At 43.0% G+C, this 24,736-nt stretch overlaps 1 protein-coding gene and 1 long non-coding RNA gene across 5 annotated transcripts in view; one reads left to right on the top strand and one right to left on the bottom strand.

Moving 5' to 3' along the window:
• Positions 1-24,736, bottom strand: part of SLC29A4 (solute carrier family 29 member 4) — an 831,354-nt gene that overhangs the window by 504,873 nt on the left and 301,745 nt on the right. For all 4 annotated transcript variants that reach the window (XM_077275614.1, XM_077275613.1, XM_077275616.1 and 1 more), the window contains one exon: positions 15,599-15,727. In XM_077275614.1, coding sequence (XP_077131729.1) covers positions 15,599-15,727 — 129 coding nt within the window. The remainder of the gene's footprint in view (positions 1-15,598; positions 15,728-24,736) is intronic.
• Positions 1-24,736, top strand: part of LOC143786326 (uncharacterized) — a 339,456-nt gene that overhangs the window by 141,815 nt on the left and 172,905 nt on the right. The gene's annotated exons all lie outside the window — the stretch shown is intronic.

The following is a 24,736-nucleotide window of genomic DNA, read 5'->3' on the forward strand; positions in this document are numbered from 1 at the left end:
AGGTCCGGTGAACACACCGGCATTGCAATTAATTAGGTTAGTGAATCCAACAAAGTAGAAACACATGAGAATGAACACAAATCAAGCGTGGTTATAAAAACAAATATTTTCACTAAATAGAGATGCAGAGAAAACAAAACAAAACAAAAATACATATATGCAAAACTGTATACAAAAGTTGAGAGAGCCTGGGTAATTATGGCTATACAAAATTAAATATGATTAATATGGAATTTAGTAGCTCAAAAAATGAGAATGAAATACAATAATAATGCAATGGTTTATACCTGGTTTAACCTATATCTGTACCATGAAGGCACATGATGAAAGGTGTGATGTTATGTGCCATAATTGCGGTATAACAAAGGAAACTACATTCCTCCTTAATAAGGATTACATATTTTGAGCATTGAAAAAAAGGGGATTTTTTTGTGTTTAATAAAAAAAGAAATTGAAACAAAACTAACTGCCCAGGATCAAACACGGACTCTTATAAGTGTCGGCAAGTTTCTTCTTTGTTCAAAGGTATGGTATGCGTGTGAGCCTCATAGTCAACAGAGCTACAGGCTCCTTTAGTTCGGAAGTCGCCTTTGAAATGTCTATAGACTTATAGGTGGCTACGGGTGAAGGAGCAGAACGAGCAGCAGCAAGACAATTACAGATTAGAGGACTATCACAACCAGAAGACTGGAGTACAGCTACAGACGCCGTGACAATGTCAATAGGGTCGGCTATCAAGAGGAAACAGAGGAGCATATCGGTAAGTATGCCGTGAGTGAGCATACTTGGAAGACCAGTAATGCTGAAATGATTTTATGTCTAATATCCTGCCATGGAAAAAAGTACATCTATCTCTAGAAGAAAAGAATTTCTGAAATAATTAAAAAATAAATGATAAATGAATAGATCGATAATGAACTAGAGAAAACACGCAAGTGGTATAAACTACGGACTTAATAGCCAAATGAAAGAACGATTTTGTTGTTCATACACTGGCCAGATATTAATAAAAAAGCATTATGTCCTTTCTTTTGTTCAGACCATGTGGTATTCTAGTCCCAAGCTTGAAAATCCACCATGTTTCTCTGTTCCTCAGGGTTACCTCGATATCTCCTCCTCTAAATGGTTTGTGGGTTTTTTCTATAGCGTAAATTCTAAGTGACTCAAGGTTAGACTGATGATGGTTAATAAAGTGTTGTGAAACTTGTGATGTGTTTCTATTGATGTTGATGTTCTCAACATCATAGATATGTTCACGAATTCTTGTTTTTAAGGAGCGTATAGTGCTCCCAACATATTTAAGATGACAAGCTATACACTCCATGATGTACACTATATTTTTGGTGTTACAATTCAGAAATATTTTGATGGAATAAGTATTTTGATCGCCAGCATCAGTGAAATTGCGACATTTCAACGCAAATTTACAAGTTTTGCATGCCACAGCACCACATTTATGAAAGCCTTTTGTGCTGAGCCAATGAGAAGGCTGTGCAGAGGGGGCATTAAGAGAGCTTGGTGATAAACGGGTGCCCAAAGAGGGCGCTTTCCTGGACACAATTCTGCATCCATTTTTCAAAATTTCGGCTATGTCAGAATCCTCTTTTAGAATAGTAAGATTATTTTTTATAAATTTTTTAATAGAGTTAAATTGGTTACTAAACTGAAAAACCACAGTGATTGGATTTTGGGAAGATTGGTTGTGATTTTGTTTACTATGAAAGCGTGGTCGTCGTGCGACGATTTTTTCTGCTCTATGTAAATGCCAGTCGCTGTAGCCTCTCTGCATAAGTATTTCTTTTATGCCCTCAATCTCTTGAGAATAGTCTTCCTGTATGCTGCAATTACGTTTTGCCCTTACCATCTCCCCTACAGGAATGCTTTTGATTGTATGTTTGGGGTGGTGACTATTTGCACGCAATATCGTATTTCCTGCTGTAGTTTTCCGAAAAGTGGAAGTGACAATAGGGGTATTAGGTACACCCTTCAGTTTTAGATCCAAAAACTCTATGCAAATGTGGTCTTGGCGTGAAATGAATTTAAGGTTGAAAGGATTGCAATTAAAGTAATCCGTTAAATCCTGCACGGTAGACACATCGGAATTCCAAATTATAATCAAATCATCGATGTATCTACCGTACCAACGTATACAATCTTTAAATGGATTCTCAAAATTATAAATATAAGATTCTTCCTACCAACTCATTACCAAATTGGCAATGGAAGGTGAGTATTTAGCGCCCATTGAAACACCACTGATTTGCATGAAGTATGTTTGGTTGAAACAAAAAAAGTTGGTAGTCATGAGAAACGAAATAACCTCTATGACATAAGACTGAAGGTCAATGGAAAAGTCACTATATTTTTGCATATGAAATTTGAGTGCAAATAGTGCCACCTCGTATGGTATAGAGGTGTACAACGAGGTAACATCCGAGGTAATCCATGAGAAATTGGGCTGCCATATAAAATCCTCCATAAAATTAAGAACATCAGTACTATCCCTAAGGTAACCAGGTGTTCTCTGGACGAGAGGCTGGAGGAGCAGATCCAGCCATTCCCCCAGCCTCTCACCCAGAGACCCATTTTTTAATTATTTCAGAAATTCTTTTCTTCTAGAGATAGATGTACTTTTTTCCATGGCAGGATATTGGACATAAAATCATTTCAGCATTACTGGTCTTCCAAGTATGCTCACTCACGGCATACTTACCGATATGCTCCTCTGTTTCCTCTTGATAGCCGACCCTATCGACATTGTCACGGCGTCTGTAGCTGTACTCCAGTCTTCTGGTTGTGATAGTCCTCTAATCTGTAATTGTCTTGCTGCTGCTCGTTCTGCTCCTTCACCCGTAGCCACCTATAAGTCTATAGACATTTCAAAGGCGACTTCCGAACTAAAGGAGCCTGTAGCTCTGTTGACTATGAGGCTCACACGCATACCATACCTTTGAACAAAGAAGGAACTTGCCGACACTTATAAGAGTCCGTGTTTGATCCTGGACAGTTAGTTTTGTTTCAATTTCTTTTTTTATTAATCACAAAAAAATCCCCTTTTTTTTTCAATGCTCAAAATATGTAATCCTTATTAAGGAGGAATGTAGTTTCCTTTGTTATACCGCAATTATGGCACATAACATCACACCTTTCATCATGTGCCTTCATGGTACAGATATAGGTTAAACCAGGTATAAACCATTGCATTATTATTGTATTTCATTCTCATTTTTTTAGCTACTAAATTCCATATTAATCATATTTAATTTTGTATAGCCATAATTACCCAAGTTCTCTCAACTTTTGTATACAGTTTTGCATATATGTATTTTTGTTTTGTTTTGTTTTCTCTGCATCTCTATTTAGTGAAAATATTTGTTTTTATAACCACGCTTGATTTGTGTTCATTCTCATGTGTTTCTGCTTTGTTGGATTCACTAACCTAATTAATTGCAATGCCGGTGTGTTCACCGGACCTCAGTATAAAAGCATGAGATATGACACGCACCAGGTATCATGACTAAGGGTGCTGTGCCACCAGAAACACGTTGCTCTTGTTTTTTAATTCTATTGCACGCTGATGTTTTATCCTTACACGATATTATTGGAAGTGAATAAAGTTATGGATTTTTCACTACATCGTTGAGCTGGATCTCCTTCCTTTTCCTGTTCGTCCACGCCTTGACACAGCGGTTCCGTGCTCCGAGTCCTCGGGAATGTCAGTATGGTGAGCTGGACTTTGTTTCTTCTTACTTGTTCTTTTGTGCAGTCCTGTGGGACTTGTGCGCGGGCCAAACCTTGCTGCTCCCGCGCCAGTGGGTTGCTTTTGCCTTTGCCGGTCCCTGAGAGGCCTTGGACGCATATTTCTATGGATTTTATTTCGGATCTTCCTGTTTCCCAGAGGATGTCTGTTATCTGGGTGGTCTGTGACCGGTTTTCTAAGATGGTTCATTTGGTACTAGGGTTGAGCGAAACGGGTCGGCAATTTTCAGAAGTCGCCGACTTTTGGCAAAGTCGGGTTTCATGAAACCCGACCCGACCCCTGTGTGGGGTCGGCCATGAAGTCGACGATCTTCTGAATCTGGAATCGGAATTCCGATACCGATTCCCGATATGTTTAAGATATCGGGAATTGGTATCGGAATTCAGATTTAAGTGTAAAATAAAGAATTAAAATAAAAAATATCGCTATACTTACCCTCTGATGCGCCCTGGTACTAAGCGGGAACCTTCCTTCCTTAGAATCAGCCTTCCAGGACCTTGCGGTGACGTCGCAGTGACGTCGCGGCTTGTGATTGGTCGCGCGGCCGCCCATGTGACCGCTCGCGCGACCAATCACAAGCCGCGACGTCACCGTGACGTCACCGAAGGTCCTGGAAGGGCTGATTCTTAGGAAGGAAGGCTGCCGGAAAGAAGCAGGGCGCGTCCGAGGGTGAGTATATACCTAATAGGAATATACTCACCCTCGGCTTCTTTCCGGCAGCCTTCCTTCCTAAGAATCAGCCCTTCCAGGACCTTCGGTGACGTCACGGTGACGTCGCGGCTTGTGATTGGTCGCGCGAGCGGTCACAAGCGACCAATCACAAGCCGCTACGTCACCGCAAGGTCCTGGAAGGCTGATTCTAAGGAAGGAAGGTTCCCGCTTAGTACCAGGGCGCATCAGAGGGTAAGTATGGCGATATTTTTTATTTTAATTCTTTATTTTACACTTAAATATGGATCCCAGGGCCTGAAGGAGAGTTTCCGCTCCTTCAGACCCTGGGAACCATTGGAAACCCAATGCACTGCATTGGGTTTCGAGTTTCGGCCGACCCCGACTTTTTTATAGGATCGGCCGATTTCACTCGACCCGACTTTTGAAAAAGTCGCGTTTCGTGAAACCCGACCCGATCCTATAAATGTAAAGGTCGCTCAACCCTATTTGGTACCTTTGCCTAAGTTGCCTTCCTCTTCTGAGTTGGTTCCGTTGTTTTTTCAGCATGTGGTTCGTTTGCATGGCATTCCGGAGAATATTGTGTCCGATAGAGGTTCCCAGTTTGTTTCTAGGTTTTGGCGGTCCTTTTGTGCTAAGCTGGGCGTTGATTTGTCTTTTTCTTCCGCATTTCATCCTCAGACAAACGGCCAAACCGACCGAACTAACCAGACTTTGGAAACTTATTTGAGATGCTTTGTGTCTGCCGATCAGGATGATTGGGTGGCTTTCTTGCCATTGGCCGAGTTTGCCCTTAATAATCGGGCTAGTTCTGCTACCTTGGTGTCACCATTCTTTTGTAATTCTGGGTTTCATCCTCGTTTTTCTTCAGGGCAGGTTGAGTGTTCTGATTGTCCTGGGGTGGACTCTGTGGTTGACAGGTTGCAGCAGATTTGGGCTCATGTTGTGGACAATTTGGTGTTGTCTCAGGAGGAGGCTCAGCGTTTTGCTAACCGTCGTCGGCATGTGGGTTCCCGGCTTCGGGTTGGGGATTTGGTCTGGTTGTCTTCTCGTCATGTTCCTATGAAGGTTTCTTCCCCGAAGTTCAAGCCTCGGTTTATTGGTCCTTATAGGATTTCTGAGATTATCAATCCAGTGTCTTTTCGTTTGGCCCTTCCAGCCTCTTTTTCCATCCATAATGTTTTTCATAGATCTTTGTTGCGGAAATATGTGGTGCCCGTTGTTCCCTCTGTTGATCCTCCTGCCCCGGTGTTGATTGATGGGGAGTTGGAGTATGTTGTGGAGAAGATCTTGGATTCTCGTTTTTCTAGACGGAGGCTTCAGTATCTTGTCAAGTGGAAGGGTTATGGCCAGGAGGATAATTCTTGGGTTGTTGCCTCCGATGTTCATGCTGACGATTTGGTTCGTGCCTTCCATTTGGCTCGTCCGGATCGGCCTGGGGGCTCTGGTGAGGGTTCGGTGACCCCTCCTCAAGGGGGGGGTACTGTTGTGAATTCTGTTGTGGGTTCTGCTCTTAGGCTCCCTCCGGTGGTTATAAGTGGTAGTGCTGCTGTTTGTCCTTCACAACAGTCATCAGCTGCTTCCACTTTGGAAGGGGCTATTTAGTCTGGCTCCTTTCTTTAGTGAGTGCCAGTTGTCCATTGTTTTCTAGGGATCCACATCTCTGCTTGGTTTCTCCTTCTGGATTGTCCAAATCATCAAAGATAAGTCCTGGCTCTGTTTTTGCAGTCCACATGCGGTGGACTTAATAGTTCTGTGAATTGCTATGTTTTTCTTGTCCAGCTTTGTCTGTGTAAGGATTTATTCAGCCAAGCTGGAAACTCTGGAGTCACAGAGTTACCCTCCATGCCTTTAGTTAGGTGCGGAGATTTTTGTATTCTCTGTGGTGGATTTTGTAGTATTTTTTATACTGACCGCACAGTACTCTTTCCTGTCTTTTTTTTCTAGGTAGCGTGGCCTCCTTTGCTAAATTCTGTTTTCAGTCTGCGTTTGTAATTTCCCTCTCCTCTCACAGTCAATATTTGTGGGGGGCTGCCTTTCCTTTGGGAATTTTCTCTGAGGCAAGATAGTATTCCTGTTTCTTTCTTTAGGTGTAATTAGTCCTCTGGCCGTGACGAGGTGTCTAGGGAGTGACAGGAACATCCCACGGCTACTTCTAGTTGATGTGTTAAGTTGAGGGTCTGCGGTCAGTATAGAGGCCACCTACTCCAGAGCTCGTCCATGCTGCTCCCAGGCCACCAGTTCATAACAGATGACAGGTGGGAGCCTTACTCTTTTTTGTGGGCAGTTTAGTTTAGAAACTAATTTGAAGGTATTGTCTTGTAATTACAGGTGGGCTTAGACAATTTTATCTAAATGTAAGCTCTGAAATATTAAATTTGGAATATACAGTTCAGACCAAAAGTTTGGACACACCTTCTCATTTAAAGATTTTTCTGTATTTTCATGACTATGAAAATTGTACATTCACACTGAAGGCATCAAAACTATGAATTAACACATGTGGAATTATATACATAACAATAAAGTGTGAAACAACTGAAATTATGTCTTATATTCTAGGTTCTTCAAAGTAGCCACCTTTTGCTTTGATGACTGCTTTGCACACCCTTGGCATTCTCTTGATGAGCTTCAAGAGGTAGTCACCGGGAATGGTCTTCCAACAATCTTGAAGGGGTTTCCAGAGATGCTTAGCACTTGTAGGCCATTTTGCCTTCACCCTGTGGTTCAGCTCACCCCAAACCATCTCGATTGGGTTCAGGTCTGGTGACTGTGGAGGCCAGGTCATCTGGCGTAGCATCCCATCACTATCACTATCTTCTTGGTCAAATAGTCCTTACACAGCCTGGAGGTGTGTTTGGGGTCATTGTCATGTTGAAAAATAAATGATGGTCCAACTAAACGTAAACCGGATGGAATAGCATGCCGCTGCAAGATGCTGTGGTAGCCATGCTGGTTCAGTATGCCTTCAATTTTGAATAAATCCCCAACAGTGTCACCAGCAAAGCACCCCCACACCATCACACCTCCCCCTCCATGCTTCACGGTGGGAACCAGGCATGTAGAGTCCATCCGTTCACCTTTTCTGCGTCGTACAAAGACACGGTCGTTGGAACCAAAGATATCAAATTTGGACTCATCAGACCAAAGCACAGATTTCCAGTGGTCTAATGTCCATTCCTTGTGTTCTTTAGCCCAAACAAGTCTCTTCTGCTTGTTGCCTGTCCTTAGCAGTGGTTTCCCATTTTACCATGAAGGCCTGCTGCACAAAGTCTCCTCTTAACAGTTGTTGTAGAGATGTGTCTGCTGCTAGAACTCTGTTTGGCATTGACCTGGTCTCTAATCTGAGCTGTTGTTAACCTGTGATTTCTGAGGCTGGTGACTCGGATAAACTTATCCTCAGAAGCAGAGGTGACTCTTGGTCTTCCTTTACTGGGGCGGTCCTCATGTGAGCCAGTTTCTTTGTAGCGCTTGATGGTTTTTGCAACTGAACTTTGGGACACTTTCAAAGTTTTCCCAATTTTTCGGACTGACTGACCTTCATTTCTTAAAGTAATGATGGCCACTCGTTTTTCTTTACTTAGCTGCTTTTTTCTTGCCATAAAACAAATTCTAACAGTCTATTCAGTAGGACTATCAGCTGTGTATCCACCAGACTTCTGCACAACACAACTGATGGTCCCAACCCCATTTATAAGGCAAGAAATCACACTTATTAAACCTGACAGGGCACACCTGTGAAGTAAAAACCATTTCCAGGGACTACCTCTTGAAGCTCATCAAGAGAATGCCAAGAGTGTGCAAAGCAGTAATAAAAGCAAAAGGTGGCTACTTTATAGAACCTAGAATATAAGACATATTTTCAGTTGTTTCAAACTTTTTTGTTAAGCATATAATTCCACATGTGTTAATTCATAGTTTTGATGCCTTCAGTGTGAATGTACAATTTTCACAGTCATGAAAATACAGAAAAATCTTTGAATGAGAAGGTGTGTCCAAACTTTTGGTCTGTACTGTACATCAAAGGGTCAATCCAAAACTGAAGGTTATCTTCTATCTGCAGAGAGCAAACTTGCAGATTGCTGGGGGTCAGTCCACTCGAACCCCAGAAACTGGGGCTTTGCAAAGCACATCCTGACTGGACTGCAGGTCCACGTTTGGCCTCAACTCCAATCATTGTCTATGGCAGAGGCATCAGATGGTGCATGGAATTTGATGCATAGAGATCTAAAGGCTCTTATAAACCTATTTGTGCCATAAAAAATATACTATTTTGTAAAATTGTGGCATATTACTAAAACATGCCATCACTTGTGATTGGTGGAGTTCCCTTTGCGAATCCCAGACACCCAGTTATGTAGGGAACTGAGACTAGTGAGAATAGCAAAACTGATGCATCCACCCAACATGTTAACTATGTGAAAATCGAAGGAGCAGCACAATTACTACATTAATAAAGTTCACACAGAGGCAAATTAAGGGTTGATAGTAATTATTACAAGAAGAGTATTCAGGAATAGAAAATGTGTCTGACAATGAAGAAAATACATAATGTAAATACTTACTAATAATAACCATTGGAACTATTTAACATATGATACACAAATCACACAATATATTTAATAGAGTAAATAAAGTAAATTTGTGTAAGATATACTCAGAATACAACACAAAAAGAATGCAGATTCTCCAAGGGGAAAAATTCCATAGTAAAAAACAAAAATGAAGAAGAATGGATTAATCTAATGAGAAGGAGTGAATGGCCATATCTTCTCCAAGTATTGCAGCTAGCAATCTGGGCCTGCATCAAGCATTAAGGCCATGTTCATACTGTGCGGTTTTTACCGCGGAACCGCAGCTATTTTGCCGCTGCGGGTCCGCAGCAGTTTCCATTGCGTTTACATTTACATGTAAACCTATGGAAACCGCAAACCGCTGTGCACATGCTGCAGAAAAAAACGGGTTTTCTGCAGTTTTGCGTGTAGAAACCGCTGCAGCAGGAAGTGCGGGGAAGCGGGAGGAAGTGCGTGGGTGGAAGTGCGTGGACGGAGTGTGGCTGTTATCAAGGAGGCATATCGTCGCATGGGGATCGATGTCGGTCATTTGATCGATTTTGGTATGTATGTGTGTGTATCTGTGTATGTGTGTCTGTGTATATGTGTGTGAAGTCTGTGTGTATGCGTCTGTCTGTGTGTGTCTGTGTGTGTGCGTCTGTCTGTGTGTGTGTGTGTCCCCATGCGACGATAGTGCCACCCAATTGTGCTAAATCGCCGTATGGGATTACTACTCCCATCCGGTATTAGGATGGGAGAGTTGTCCCTGTGTCCGGCAACTTAGCACAATTGTAAGTAACACAAACCACATAACACATACAATACACATACAATAAACGTAACAGACATGACACACAGTACATACAACATATAACATAGAGTATATACTCACCATACAGCACATACAGGTATGCGAAGCCCTCGCCCCTAGAAAAAAATCCCCCCCAAAAAAAGCAAATCCATACTCCCTGTCCGCAGAATCCAAAATCGAGTGTCCCATGCCGATCGCCTGGTCTTCGGTGATACACTACCAGGAGCGAAGCTCCTAGCAGTGTATCGCGTACTGTTCCGGAGTTCAATGGCGCCGACTTCTCTGTTTATGGCAGTACAGCTGCGTGTGAACTTTCCCACGCAGCACTGCCGTAAAGCGAGAGTACCGGGGTCAATGAATGCCGGTAAACTCTCGCACATGCGTAGTAACACACCGACAGGAGCCATAGCTCCTGTCAGTGTGTTGCTGCAGTTGTGGAGAGCAGACACATCTTTGGATGTGTCTGCTCTCCATGGCAGATCTTCGTGGGACCCTTGATGGATTTCTGCGGACAGGGCCAGGGAGTATGAATTTGGTTTATTTTTTTACTTCTTTTTCAGGTCGAGGGTCTTCTGGTGGATTGAGAGTTAAATAAAAAAAATGGTCAAAAAGTGGGTGTCATTATTTCATTAAAATAATTTTTTCTAGTGTGTGTGGTTTTTTTTAACCCTTTCATAGGCGTAGCCTTTCTGGCCTCAAAATATAGGGGGACCCCAACACTTTTTTTGGGGGGGCTCTTCCTATATTTGAGAGCCAGAAAGGCTACGCAGACAGCTGTTGGCTTAATATTCATGGCCTGGGAACAGCCAGGGGTATTTTAACCCCTTCCCAGGCCACAAATTTTGGCCCACAGCTGTCTGCCTAGCCTTTCTGGCCTAAAAATATAGGGGGACCCTACGCAATTTTTTTTCGGGGGCCCCTATATTTTAGAGCCAGAAAGGCTATGCAGACAGCTGTGGGTTAATATTCCTAGTCTGATGTGCCAAAACAGTAGAAACCCCCCACAAGTGACCCCATTTTGGAAACTAGACCCCCCAAGGAACTTATCTAGATGTGTGATGAGCACTTTGATCCCCCAACCCTAACCCTAACCCTAAAACCCTAACCCTAACCCTAGAAGAAAAAAAAACATTTTTTTCTTTATTTTTATTATTGTCCCTACCTATGGGGGTGATAAAGGGGGGGTCCATTTACTATTTTTTTTATTTTGATCACTGTGATAGGTTTTATCACAGTGATCAAAATGTACCTTGAACGGCAGATTCGGCGGGCGGACTGCGCATGCGCCCGCCATTTTGGAAGATGGCGGCGCCCATGAAGAAGACGGACGGACACCGCGAGGCTCGGTAAGTATGAGGGGGGGAGATCGGAGCACGAGGGGGGATCGGAGCACGGGGGGGTGGATCGGAGCACGGGGGGGGTGGATCGAAGCACGGGGGGAGCGGACAGGAGGACGGAGGGGAGCGGACCACAGTACGGGGCAGAAAGGGGGACTGGGGAGGCGATCGGTGGGGGGGGGCAGATTAGGTTTTCCAGCCATGGCCGATGATATTGCAGCATCGGCCATGGCTGGATTGTAGTATTTCACCATTTTCATAGGTGAAATATTACAAATCGCTCTGATTGGCTGTTTCACTTTCAACAGCCAATTAGAGCGGTCGTAGCCACGGGGGGGGGGGGTGAAGCCACCCCCCTGGGCTGAAGTACCACTCCCCCTGTCCCTGCAGATCGGGTGAAATTGGAGACACACAGACAATCTGCACAGAAAACCGCATTAAAAACCGCACCAAAAACCGCACCTGCGTTTTCTGCCAAGATCTGCGGTTTTTAGTGCAGAAAAATCCGCAGGAAAATCTGCAACGTGTGCACATAGCCTAATAGTGCACTTATAGCTTTGCTCCATACTAAAAAGAGGAAAAAGACAATCTTAAAAGTCCAGTTGAGAAACTACCTGGTCATATGTTGTGAAAGGCACATAACTGTGACTTCAGGCCATTAAGGTTTTATAGAAAAACATCCCCATAACCCTGACAAATCCTCATCTTTATAAGACATGCACATAAGTTGGTTCTTCAAAGTCCAAGAAAATGATGGAGCAGAAGAGCTTTTCTATGGTTAATGTAGCGCAATTTGGAGCGATAATGGGTTGTTGCCTTTCAGCCTGCAAGTTGTTAAAAAGAAACAAACCGTTCTTTACTCACCTTCCCCGGGTCCACCAGCAAGTCCATACCGACGCTCCCAGTGTCTGCCATCGGCTGTGGCACTGCCGTCACATGGACAGCAGGGTAGCCAATCGGTACACTCAGCACTTTTGAAAGGAACATTCAGTCTATAGTGGCAGCTGCTGATCTTACTAATTGACGTGACATGAGTGCCGCAGCAAATTATGTGCAGCAGGAGATCTCAAAACATCAGGGATGACCTTATCAGGGCTGACATTGGTGGCACTCTTAAAAAAACCCAATAATTCCTGAGTACACCAAGACAGAGCACATTTCTCTGACTCAATTGTGCTACCTGTTCAAATGTCATTAAGTCTGAGATGGTCGTCCACCCCAGGACGGTAAAGTCCTACCAATCAAAGGCTATTACACCTGCGAGTCAAATTTTGTGGTTTATGTGGTGAAATGTTCATGTGGTCTATTATATGTGGGGGAGACAACCCAACACATCAGAGATGGAATCGCAAGTCACAAATTCACAATCAGATGTGGTAAGACATGACTTTCCTTACTATTCCATTTCTCTTCTCTTCAATCTTTTTTTATGCCGTTTTTTTTTTGTGTGTTCCAAGCATCATTCTGGTTATTTCACAGCTCGGCAGCGAGGTCTGTTCTGGGGGCGTGAACTCACCTGCACACTGCTGGTCAGGTGGCCTCTTCAGCACACTATTTATAGCCACCCATGTGTCAATACTACACATTGTAGCCTATAAATCAAGGCGCAGGACCTCCCCTGGACCCAAATAATCCACGGCCCATGACTCTTTATACATATTAGGCTATGTGCACACTTTGCAGATTTTGTTGCGGTTCCACAGCGTTTTTTCAGCGCGGAATTGCACCAAATCCACAAAGGGTAGTTCAAACAATGTTAATCAATGGGAATCCAGAATTGGTGTGCACATGCTGCGGAAAATTCTGCACTGATTCGCAGCGTTTTATTTTACGCAGCATGTCAATTCTTTTTGCAGATCTGCTTTGTTTCTGCACCCATTGACTTACATTGAGTCAGCCAAATCGGCAGCTAGACCGTAGGTGTAAAAAGGTTTGCGGATTTGCATGCCAAAAACGCTGCAGAAAGGAAGGAGGAAGAGTGTGTGAGCAGAGAATATGTGCGTGTCTGTCTGCGGGTGTCAGTGGGTGTCTGTGTGTGTGTGTCTGTCTGCGGGTGTCTGCGTGTGTCTGTCTGCGTGTGTAGCCAGGCATCGTCTGATGGGACTACTACTCCCATCCAGCTATGTTTGCTGTCACATATAACAGTGACAGCATGAGATGATGATGGGACAGTAGTCCCATCATCCGGCGACTGTGTTCAATTGTAAAACAAAAAAAAAATTCATACTCCCCAAATACCTCCCGATGTGACTGTTCTACACGTGAGATCGTCGTGGTCGTAGGACACTCGGTAAATGGACTGCGTCGGACAGGGAGTATTTATGTTGGTTTATTATTTTATTTTTGTTGCAAGAGATCGAGGGATTCGGGGATTAGGCGATGCAGTAAATATGGTAAATTAAGATTAATAAAGGAGTCTGTGTGATTATTTCAATTAAAGGATTTTATCCTGCCTGTGTCTTTATTTACCATATAACTATAGGATTAGTAATGGATAGGTGACTTATTGACAATACAAAGGTGACATCAACCCCACAAATATTACCCCACTTGCCACCGCTACAGGGCAAGTGGGAAGAGCGAGGCTAAGTACCATAATTGGCGCACCTATAAGATGCGCCATTTCTGGGGCGGTTGAGAGCTGATGTTTTTAGCCTGGGGGGGTGCCAATATATATGGCCCCTTCGCAGGCTATTAATATCAGCCCGCAGCTGTCTGCCTAGCCTTTGCTGGGTCGATTTTATAGGGGGACCCCATGTCAATTTTTTTCTGGGGTTCCCCTGTAAACTAGCCAGTAAAGGATAAGCAAACATCTGTGAGCTGATATAAATAGCCTGGGTACCTTTATGGCTATTGACTCCTTTCCAGAATATTAACATCAGCCCTCAGCTGTCGGCTTTCCCTCTGCTGGTTAAGAAAATTACGAGGGAGCTCACGCAATTTTTTATACATTTTTTTGAAAATTAAACAGATATTGCATTTCACGCAGATTTCGTGTGTGTGTCTCTTTTATTTAACTCTTTATGTACCAATGTCTTCATGTACCATTATGTACCATTTTATTAATGTGGGTGCCTGGCTGACAACTGTTCATTACTAAACCTTGGGCCTGGTTATATATATATATATATATATATATATATATATATATATATATATATATATATATATATATATATATTTATATTCACTTTTGTTTGTTTTTTATGTGCTTTATGTGTGTAAACATGATATTTATTTGAACATAGTATGCAATGATATTATAGTCTTCAATGGAGAATGTAAAAGAAGAGGTTGGACAAGGAAATTATATCACAATTCTTTTTTTTATATATATATATTTTTATTTAGTTTGCAAATCTGCAGACAAATCCGCACAGAAAACCGCATAAAAATCCGCATCAAAACCGCATAAAAACCGAGTGGATTTTCAACTGTGTTTTCTGCTAAGAGAGGAAGAATCCGCTCAGAATTTTACAACAGCAAATCCGCAATATGCAGACATATCCTACTCTGCTTATTTTTCCTATGAGATCTAAGTCCCCTTTCCCACAACAAGTGTCATTTGCTATCAGAATCTCCTTTATATCGTTCAGTGAACCTTGCCAACAGGTAATATCGGCTACAACTTTCCCTACTCTGCATTAACTTGACATAGATTGGGCACATCTCTGCATAAGGATATACACCATACCAAGTATTTATGACACTGTCAATTGGAGCGAATTCCCCTATATTTAAACATCCAGTCACATTGATCCTGATATTATTTCTTGTACCCCTTTCCCTTTAAGGGATTGCAAGTTTTTGCCCTTTTTTTGTTTTGCCATACAATGTTCTTTGATGGCTTATACCAGACCTAAACATGACTACAATTAAACTTTGAATCATCATTACTTTGTTTCTTGTAATCTAGTAGGTCTGTTGTTTTCTGCCATGTGTATACTTGTATTTTATTTTTATTTTTTTTGTTTGTAATTTTATTTGCAGTTTATTAGTAATTTTATTTGTAGTTTATATTATGGAATTGATCTTTCATACCTTGTTTTTTATTCTAAAGTGATTATATGAATAAGAGCCTGTGAGGGTTGAAACGTTATGTTTTTGTCGCCTCACCATTTTCTCTATCCCTGCAACTGAACTATGTTATTGCTGCATCTGTACAATAAAATTCTTACAAGCATATATCAAGAGTGTGCGGTGATTAAACATTACTTTGTTAATCAATTAGACACTTGTCTGTCATTCTTGGGCTGCTCAAATTGTTTTGTACAAATAAGGTAAGGAATTACATTAAATATGCCACTGCATACATGGGTCATAAAATATAGTGGAAATATCATCTCAGCAAAACTTTAGTAGAGTTCTACTAGAGTAGAGATCTAGCTGATTTAGTAGAGATCTACTGTACGATACACGAGTGGCATATGACTTACAGAATACAACTGTGAGATTAAGTTTAACAAACCTGGAAACTTGTGGTGTAGATAATCCACATCTGTAATAAAACTGTTATAAGGAAGTAGAAACCCAACTCCAGCAAGCAGCATTGCAAAATATATCCCATGATATCGATCCTGGGGCTCGGGATTGGTATCTGTACAGAAATAATCAGAGTTACAAAGTTAGAAAAATACATATCAAAACATGAAAGTTGTGGCAAAAAACTAGTATGGTTATATACTAGTGGTCTTGTACTGAGGTAGATGGCACGAGTCCACTAAGCTCAGTGTTTGGCTGCAGCATTTTCATGCAAAAAACAGTAAGTCACCACTACAGCCCTGTTAAAATGTGCCGCTATTGGATTAATCCAACTTTTTACAAAAATTAAATGAGCCACAAAAGTTCTAAGCAAAAAAAATAAAAATTAAGAGAATACAACTCTACTCAGATCTTCTTTGCCTTAATAAGTCAGCACTGACGCTTTGGCGGTCCTTCCAGTCTTAGTCTACAAGCAATGAGACAATGATAAACGGTCTGAGGAGCGCAGGGAAGAGACACAGACGAGAGATGGGGTTAAACCACAACGCGTTTCGACGGAGGATCCATCTTCATCAGATGGAATCTCCGTCGAAATGCGTTGTGGTTTAACCCCATCTCTCGTCTGTGTCTCTTCCCTGCGTTCCTCAGACCATTTATCATTCTCATTGCTACCATCCTCCATTGGAGGTTCTCGACTGGAGCTGCGGTGGAGACCTGACATCCTGTCCCCCTCTGGGCTGCTTCCTAAGCGCTCCTATATGATCACTCATCACTGACTCTCATTAGTCTACAAGCAGTCATATATGACCATGGCAATGACTGAAAACAATCAGTGAGTCCAGCTGCCACATGCTGTACTTTACTTACATCACTGCCCAGTGCTGACATAAGTCACTGCTAACCCATCTGATTGGCTGCAGGAATCACATGCTGTCTACATGTAGACAAAGACTATGAGAGCTGATGGAGCGTCATTGCTAAATTTCCAAGAGTAGAAGAGGCAAAGACAGATCAGAACCCCCTAACAGAATTAAGCAAATGTGAACAAGCACAAGCTGCTATGACTGCACTACATACAAACCAGATTTATTTGGTCAGGAAGTACTATTCAATTTTTGTAGTATACAATTGAAGGTGCAATGTGCCTCTTAAAGGGAACCTGTCACCCCCAAAATCGAAAGTGAGCTAAGCCCACCGGCATCAGGGGCTTATCTACAGCATTCTGTAATGCTGTAGATAAGCCCCCGATGTATCCTAAAAGATGAGAAAAAGAGGTTCGATTATACTCACCTGGGCGGGCGGTCCGATCCGATGGGCATCGCGGTCCGGTCCGGGGCCTCCCATCTACTTACAATGACGTCCTTTTCTTGTCTTCACGCTGCGGCTCCGGCGCACTTTGTCTGCCCTGTTGAGGGCAAAGTACTGCAGTGCGCAGGCTCCGGGAAAGGTCAGAGAGGCCCGGCGCCTGCGCACTGCAGTACTTTGCTGTGCCCTCAACAGGGCAGACAAAGTACGCCTGCGCAGGACGTGAAGACAAGAAGAGGATGTCATTCTATGAAGATGGAAGGCCCCAGACCTGACCGCGACGCCCATCGGATGGGACCGCCCGCCCAGGTGAGTATAATCGAACCTCTTTTTCTCATCTTTCAGGATACATCGGGGGCTTATCTACAGCATTACAGAATGCTGTAGATAAGCCCCTGAAGCCGGTGGGCTTAGCTCACCTTCGATTTTGGGGGTGACAGGTTTCCTTTAAGTTAGCCATCAGACCCAAGCAGTGGATCCTACTTGCTCTTTAAGGCCATGTTCACACATTCAGTATTTGCTCAGTATTTTTATATCAGTATTTGTAAGCCAAAACCAGGAGTGGGTGATAACTACAGAAGTGGTGATGTGTTTCTATTATACTTTTCCTCTGATTGTTCCACCTTCTTACAGGTATTGATGTAAAATACTGACCAAATGGAGGCATGGCCTAAAACAGCATGTGAGAGAATACAGACACAGGAGTTCCAGTCTAGCATCTAGCTAATTACCTGCTTTCTTTAGATAACTGCTTTACTTACTGCCCTGTGCTCTGGATATATTGCTGCACCCAAAGATGTCATTGCCTAGCATCCCCATGAACTCAAAAAGCCAGGAGAAGACGACAGATGATGCGAGTCTCCAAATTCAAGATGGTGTGGCGGCTCTCACAGTGGAGATGGCGGGAGCTGGTGAGTCTAAGAAAAGGGAGGTGGCCACCAGACTGGAGCAATTTACCCGGGTGGAGGTGCAGGGACCCACACAAGAGGAAAGTAAGGCTGTTGCAGTCTCACCAACGCAGAGAGCAGAGGAGGATGTGGAGGAATTCAAGAGGAGGAGGTAGGAAACGCAAACAGTGTGACCGAGCAGTGTGGGAACCACAAGTATGCTAATGACACCATGATGCCTCTCCATTACTAACATAAATAAGTAAACTGACTGAACAATATATATAATAATTTATGCTAGTGCATAGCCAAAAAAGACACATACAAAATAGATTATGGCCGCACTCATCTGTGCTAAAGTAAGGAAATGTGAAATATAAGGAATATGTATATTCTCCATTACTAACCCCATGGTTAGATTGTAAAAAAAGACAGTCAGAATAAAATCCTGTATTTGAAAGAAAGACACTGACCCCTTTATTTAAAATAGAAATAAAAAAGGACAGTTATACTCACCTTACGGCCATTCAATTGAAGCTCTTGTCCCTTGTAAAAATATAAAACAATAAATAATAAACATCCATATCCCTCACCTGTCCAAAGCGAAGATGTCGCATGCCGTAATCCATGTTTGCGATATGCGGTTTACAACCTCGACGGTGCCATTATGCCACTATCCAGGCTGAAAACCATGGGAGAATGAGGTGCTGCAGGTGCAGCCTCAGTGACTAGCGGTGACGTCATCGAGGTTACCGCAGGTCACTTAGGCTGCATTCCAAGCAACAGTTCACTGTGAGCTGGGAAGATGAACTGTTACATCATTGCGAGCACAGAGAGAATTCTGGAAGTATATAAACTGAACAATAGAGGAGGAAATCATGATAAAAACATCTTTAAAAAGGAGAGTGAATGGATTTTTCACATGGCTTTATGATCTCTAGGGGTTTCAATGAGCAAATTTCATATGCCTGCTTTTTGTAAATACAACCTTTGGTTTTGATCTGTATATATGGATAGATACTTGACTATTGCTATCTTGCTGCCCTGGACATGGGGCTCACACATTTGTGTGTTTAATTACTTTATCTTTTTTACATTATTTTTACTCAAGGGCCTTGAATACTAGATCTACATATTTGTCACTTATTATAAAATATCCTTAATATCGACACCCATGTATGTGGCCAGATAGGATGGGGACCCCGTCTCCCTTACTTACATTCCTGTTCCTGTACATCACCTCACTGTGTTGGGAGGTATCATTTTTCACTCACTATACCTGCCTGCATCTGAGATGATAGAGATCCTGGTCCAGGTTTTTGCAGATTATGTTTCAGACTATTGCATGCGTTCCATTGTGGAAGTATAAATTCGGTCGCGCAGACATGGTGCAAACTTCTGTGCGTCCCAATATGGAATGCATTGTTTCGGTATACTTCCGGACATGCATACAGGGCACCTTCATCCATTATGCGCGCCAGTGTGACCCACATTAAGTGGCGTACATGTGCAGTGGTGACCGGATTCCATCACTTCGGGCCAGAACGGACGCGTGTGTTGGAGAACTCTAGTAGCTCAAACTTGGTGCTGGCGCAATGAGTAAGTAGGGATAGACTTTTTATATACTGTATATATATATATATATATATATATATATATATATATATATATATATATATATATATATATATACTGATCCTGAACTTGTATCCCTAAACAGGAATGGGGTGGGGGAGTGGTCTCTTTAGGAAGTGGGATATTTAAACATGTTCCTCCAGACTGAAGGCACACAATATCTGCTGATATAATGATCTATTAAGTCTATGAGTCAATTGGTGAAACGCGTTGAGGCAGAGGAAATCATCTAAAACACTTGTTTGGATAGGTACTGCAGTTTCCTATTTTATTCTAGCTTATCGAAAAACCTTATATCCTTTGCATGGTATATTATTAAGAGGTTATTGAGGAGAGGGCTAACTGGCATAATCCATCCAATTAGTAATTATCTGAGTAAATTTTTGTACCCACCCTGTACCTTGTACCCACTCCACCAATTATTTAGGGCTATCTAGGGACATTGAGGGATAGCAGACATGTAGCGGGGTGCCATTTCGCAATCTGTAGGGTGCCAACCTCAGCTGACAGGTAGAGGTCAATTCTATAGGCACATAACTGATTCTCAATCTGACAATACATTGTTATTTTTCTCACGTTATGGTGCATTGCAAGTCATTTTGGATGGACATATGAGGTCCTGTTCAAGAGATATAGTAGATTGTTGATATGTATTTATTTATCTGATCCGGAACACCTTTAGTAGGGTACATCACTGACTGCTGCCAAGGAGCGGGGGGCGCCATTAACGAAATCTGTAGGGTGCCAACTTCCGCTGGTAGGTAGAGGCTAAAAATAGGTGTCCCCATAGGGTGAGTTCGATCACATTTTTTTATAGCTACATTTTTGTGTGATTTTTTGTGGGTATTTGTTTGTCTAATTTTGGATGACAGTCCACTTTTAAAAGTATGGAATAAAGAATATATGTTCCTAGGGGTCTATACACGGTATCCTCAAATATGGCCCCAAGGAAGAAAAGGAAACATTGTATGCAGATGCTTTGCTTCGGTTTTTCAGATATTTGCGGGGGTCTCTGGAGAGGACGATAACAGTCATCCCCAGTTTCGGGAAAATCTCTGGCTTACACATAAATTGGGACAAGTCGATGCTGCTCTACTTGGACTCTATGAACATCTCTTTACAGTATTCCACTGTCCAAGTGCAAGTGGTATCCCAGTTTAAATATCTTGGAATCACACTCTGTTCTAAACGCTAACTTGTGAGCAACTTCATTTGTCCCCTTTATTAAAAAGATTAAAAAAAAGATATCAGCTTGATAATCATGACTCAGCTCCTGTACATCCTGCACAATGCTCCGATCTGGCGTCCATAAAATAGATTTTACAAAAAAAATAAACTCTTTATATACGGATGTCATTTGGAGGAAAGGACAGCCAAGAAACAAACTAGAATCCTTGCAAAAACCAAAGGAGGGTTTTGCATTACCGAACGCCTTGTTGTACTATTTAGCCTGTCAAAGTCAACATTTACTGGGTTGGGGGAACCTAATATAAACAATTCTGGGGGAATTGTCCTTCAACATATAGTGGGAAAGGACTTGTTGCTTCCCAGTTTTGAAGCGGGGAAATTTCGTATTTATCGTACTTTTCTGAATACCCTACATTAGCACTTACTGAGAAGATATTAAAGAAAATTAAACACCTGTAAAGCATCACTGCCTTTACAAAGTATACCTCAATAATAATAATATGAATATTCCAGAGTTTCTCTCTCTACAAGTCTTTGGACATTAGCGACAAGTGGGGGTCTGGAATCTTTCTCATTTACTGGAAGAGAATACTTTAAAAACACTTGAGGTTACAAGAGGCTACCCCCTTAGTCACAGTATGCTTTATAAATTTCGACAACTGCAACACACATTTGAGATTCAAAGTAGGTTATTCTCCATTTGTATACAAGCGGATATAGTATTAGATGTAATAGGGTCGCAGAAAAGTACCAAACGGTTTATATCCCTGACCTATAGGAACCTTTTAGAAACATAGTCTGTAAAATATTGTTTTAAGGGCAAAACTAAATTAAAAAGTGACGTGTCCTATCTCAGACGAGATGTGGGACTCAATTTTGGAATATGTCCCCAAAATATCTCTTAGGCCGGTTTCACACGTCAGTGGCTCCGGTACGTGAGGTGACAGTTTCCTCACGTACCGGAGACACTGACACACGTAGACCCATAAAAATCAATGCATCTGTGCAGATGTCATTGATTTTTTGCGGAACGTGTCTCCGTGTGCCAAACACGGAGACATGTCAGTGTTCGTGGGAGCGCACGTATTACACGGACCCATTAAAGTCAATGGGTCCGTGTAAAACACGGACCATACACGGACGGTCTCCGTGTGCAGTCCCTGTGGCGTGCAGGAGACAGCGCTGCAGTAAGCGCTGTCCCCCCCACATGGTGCTGAAGCCGCCATTCATATCTTCTGTGCAGCAGCGTTTGCTGCATAGAAGATATGAATAATAGTATTTAAATGAAAGATCTACCTGTCCGCCGCCCCCCCACCCCCTGTGCGCCCCCCCGCAGTTCAGAAAATACTCACCTGCTCCCACGTTGGCTGTCGCTGCTTCCTGGTCTGGCCGCGGCTTCTACTGTATGCGGTTACGTGGGGCCGCTCATTTACAATCATGAATAGTCGGCTCCGCCCCTATGGGAGGTGGAGCCGCCTATTCATGACTGTAAATGAGCGGCCCATAGGCGGTGTCTCATGCTCCCCCTGACGCAAACGGCGATCAATGCGGACAACCAGACTCATAGCGGAATCTAGAGAAGTAGGAGTCTTGTACATCAGAAGGGCTTTTTTAACCCTTCCAGATATCCCATGTATAAACTGACTCCGCAATGCTGGATCATTCCATTGTGTATCGATCGCCCAGCGACAAAATTCAGAACAGTAATCCTCTGCAACTCGCTCCCCCTGGCGAATAGTGCGTATCTTAGATTCTGCTAGAGCCATTCTGTCAGGTTCATCGTAGATTTTCCCAAGAGAGGAAAAAAAACTCTCCACAGAGTTAAATGCAACAGAATCAGATGGCAAAGAAAACGCCCATGGCTGGGGATCCCCGCTTAACAATGACAACACCAGGCCCACACGCTGAGCCTCATTACCCGAGGAGATCGGGCGCATGCGGAAATATAGTTTGCAAGCTTCAGGAAAAGAAACAAATTTACTGCTTTCCCCAGTAAATTTTTCAGGCAAAGGAAATTTAGGCTCAGCAACTCTTACTGTCGCTCCAGCTTGCACATTAGATACTGCTAGTCCCTGTTGCTGCACTGCCCCCCTCAACTCAGTGACCTGTAGGGACAGCGCCCTCAACTGGCGGGTTATGGAAGTCATGGGATCCATGACAAAACACAAAAAAAAGAAACCCCTTTTTTTTTTGTTGTTGTTGGGCCAATTATAATGTCATGGGGAGACTAGGTGAGCGAGAGCTAATAACCCGGGCCCCTGCAGTTTCCCTCAGACTAGGGAAATCCTGACTGACCCTCTACCTGGAGTTTACACTGATGGTGTGCATGTCCAGGCCTCGAACCTCACCCTGTCTCCTGATTTAACCCTAGGCTGATACCTCCGCCCACCACCCAGTGAAGAGGTAATATTCCAATACCCACAGTTAGCACAGACAAGGATAAAGGAAAATATACACCACGCTGCAGTCACTCAGGAATACACTATAAATGTGCAGGGCAAAATAAATACAAATATAGGAAGGAGTAAATAAGACAAAGGAAAATACACCACCAGCAATGAATCTCCAACAACCAGCTCTCAACTCCAGACTGAGATAACAACGCACAAGAGAGAAGCTATAATCAGCAACTCCCAATGATCAGGAGAACTATTTAAAGGCAATGGGCATGGCCCAGCTTCCAATCCGAGGATCAGGTAAATTAACCCTGGAACAGCTAGATAAAATCTAGCCGACGCCAATGAGCAAATAGTGGTCAAAAGCAGAATTACCGCTGTCTGTCGAACGACCTGGTCTGAACAGCGTCCGACATGACATGTAGGCAAAGAGAAGTTGAATACAACGATGTATCACTTAGTTTACTGGGTGCAGCCGTTCTGACACAATCATCTTTTAGATTTAGAATGAAGCAGAGCTGAGAAAGCTAACCCCACCCCACTAGGTTAGTCTAGCAATGTTAATCCCTTAGTGATAAATCCTTCACAGTACCCAGCACAACAAGTGACACATCCTTGAACTGTGTGTTTCAGTCTGTAACGCCTTCTGTCTTCAGATTACAAGCAAAAACCTGCTGACTGATTCCCTTTAAGACTGCGGTCCAAATTATCTGTAAGCAAAGACAAGTCCACATGATATGTAAAATATCTACCTCTTTAGTATACTTGGGACAGCTGAAGTTCGTACGCAAACCTACCCTATACATCCATAAAGGTGTTTCGTATTCTCTGTATATGACATAACTGAAACAATCGTTTAGTTTTACTAAGGGCTGTCCCACACGTCCAGATAATTCCGGTACCGGAAAAAATCGGTACCGGAGTTATCCGTGTCCGTGTGCCCGTGAGCTCACGTAGGCCATACGTGCGGCACACGTGTGCCGCCCGTGTGGCGAGTGGGTACCACACGGAGTGTGCAGGAGACAGCGCTAAAGTTTAGCGCTGTCCCCTGCATCGTGCTGAAGCCGCGATTCATATCTTCTGTGCAGCAGCGTTTGCTGCATAGAAGATATGAATAATAGTGTTTAAATGAAAGATCTATGTGTCCGCCGCCCCCCCACCCCCTGTGCGCCCCCCCGCTGTTCAGAAAATACTCACCCGCATCCCTCGTTGGCTGTCGCTCCTTCCTAGTCTGGCCGCGGCTTCCACTGTATGCGGTCCCGTTTAGGTTCACGTGAGGTTGCTGCATGTGAGCCCAAGGAGCCTATGCAAATTGCAGGGGTGTCACATATCAAGCGTTGAGCCCCTGAGCTCAGGAAGCAGGGAGCCTGTTTTTATTGTGGTAAAACTGGACATTTTATTAACATCTGTCCTCTGCTGTCTAAGAAAAACGCAACGGCGGAAAACTTCTACGCTCAGAGGGTGTGGAGGAGACCAATCTGAGCTTATGTATATCCTCCATGGTGGTTTCTCAATGCATGATCCCTGCTAAGGTTTTTATTGCTGGCAGTGAGCTGCCAATTACTGTTTTTGTCGATAGTGGTTCAGCCACAAATCTCATTGATGAGGAGTTTGCGCGCACAGCAGGTTTTAGGATTGAAAAACTGTCTCATCCTATCCGCGTGGTCACCATCAATGCTGCTCCTCTCTCTCAGGGGGAGATTACTGAATTTG

This window comes from Ranitomeya variabilis, chromosome 7, assembly GCF_051348905.1.
Source record: "Ranitomeya variabilis isolate aRanVar5 chromosome 7, aRanVar5.hap1, whole genome shotgun sequence".
NCBI classification, from domain to species: Eukaryota; Metazoa; Chordata; class Amphibia; order Anura; family Dendrobatidae; genus Ranitomeya; species Ranitomeya variabilis.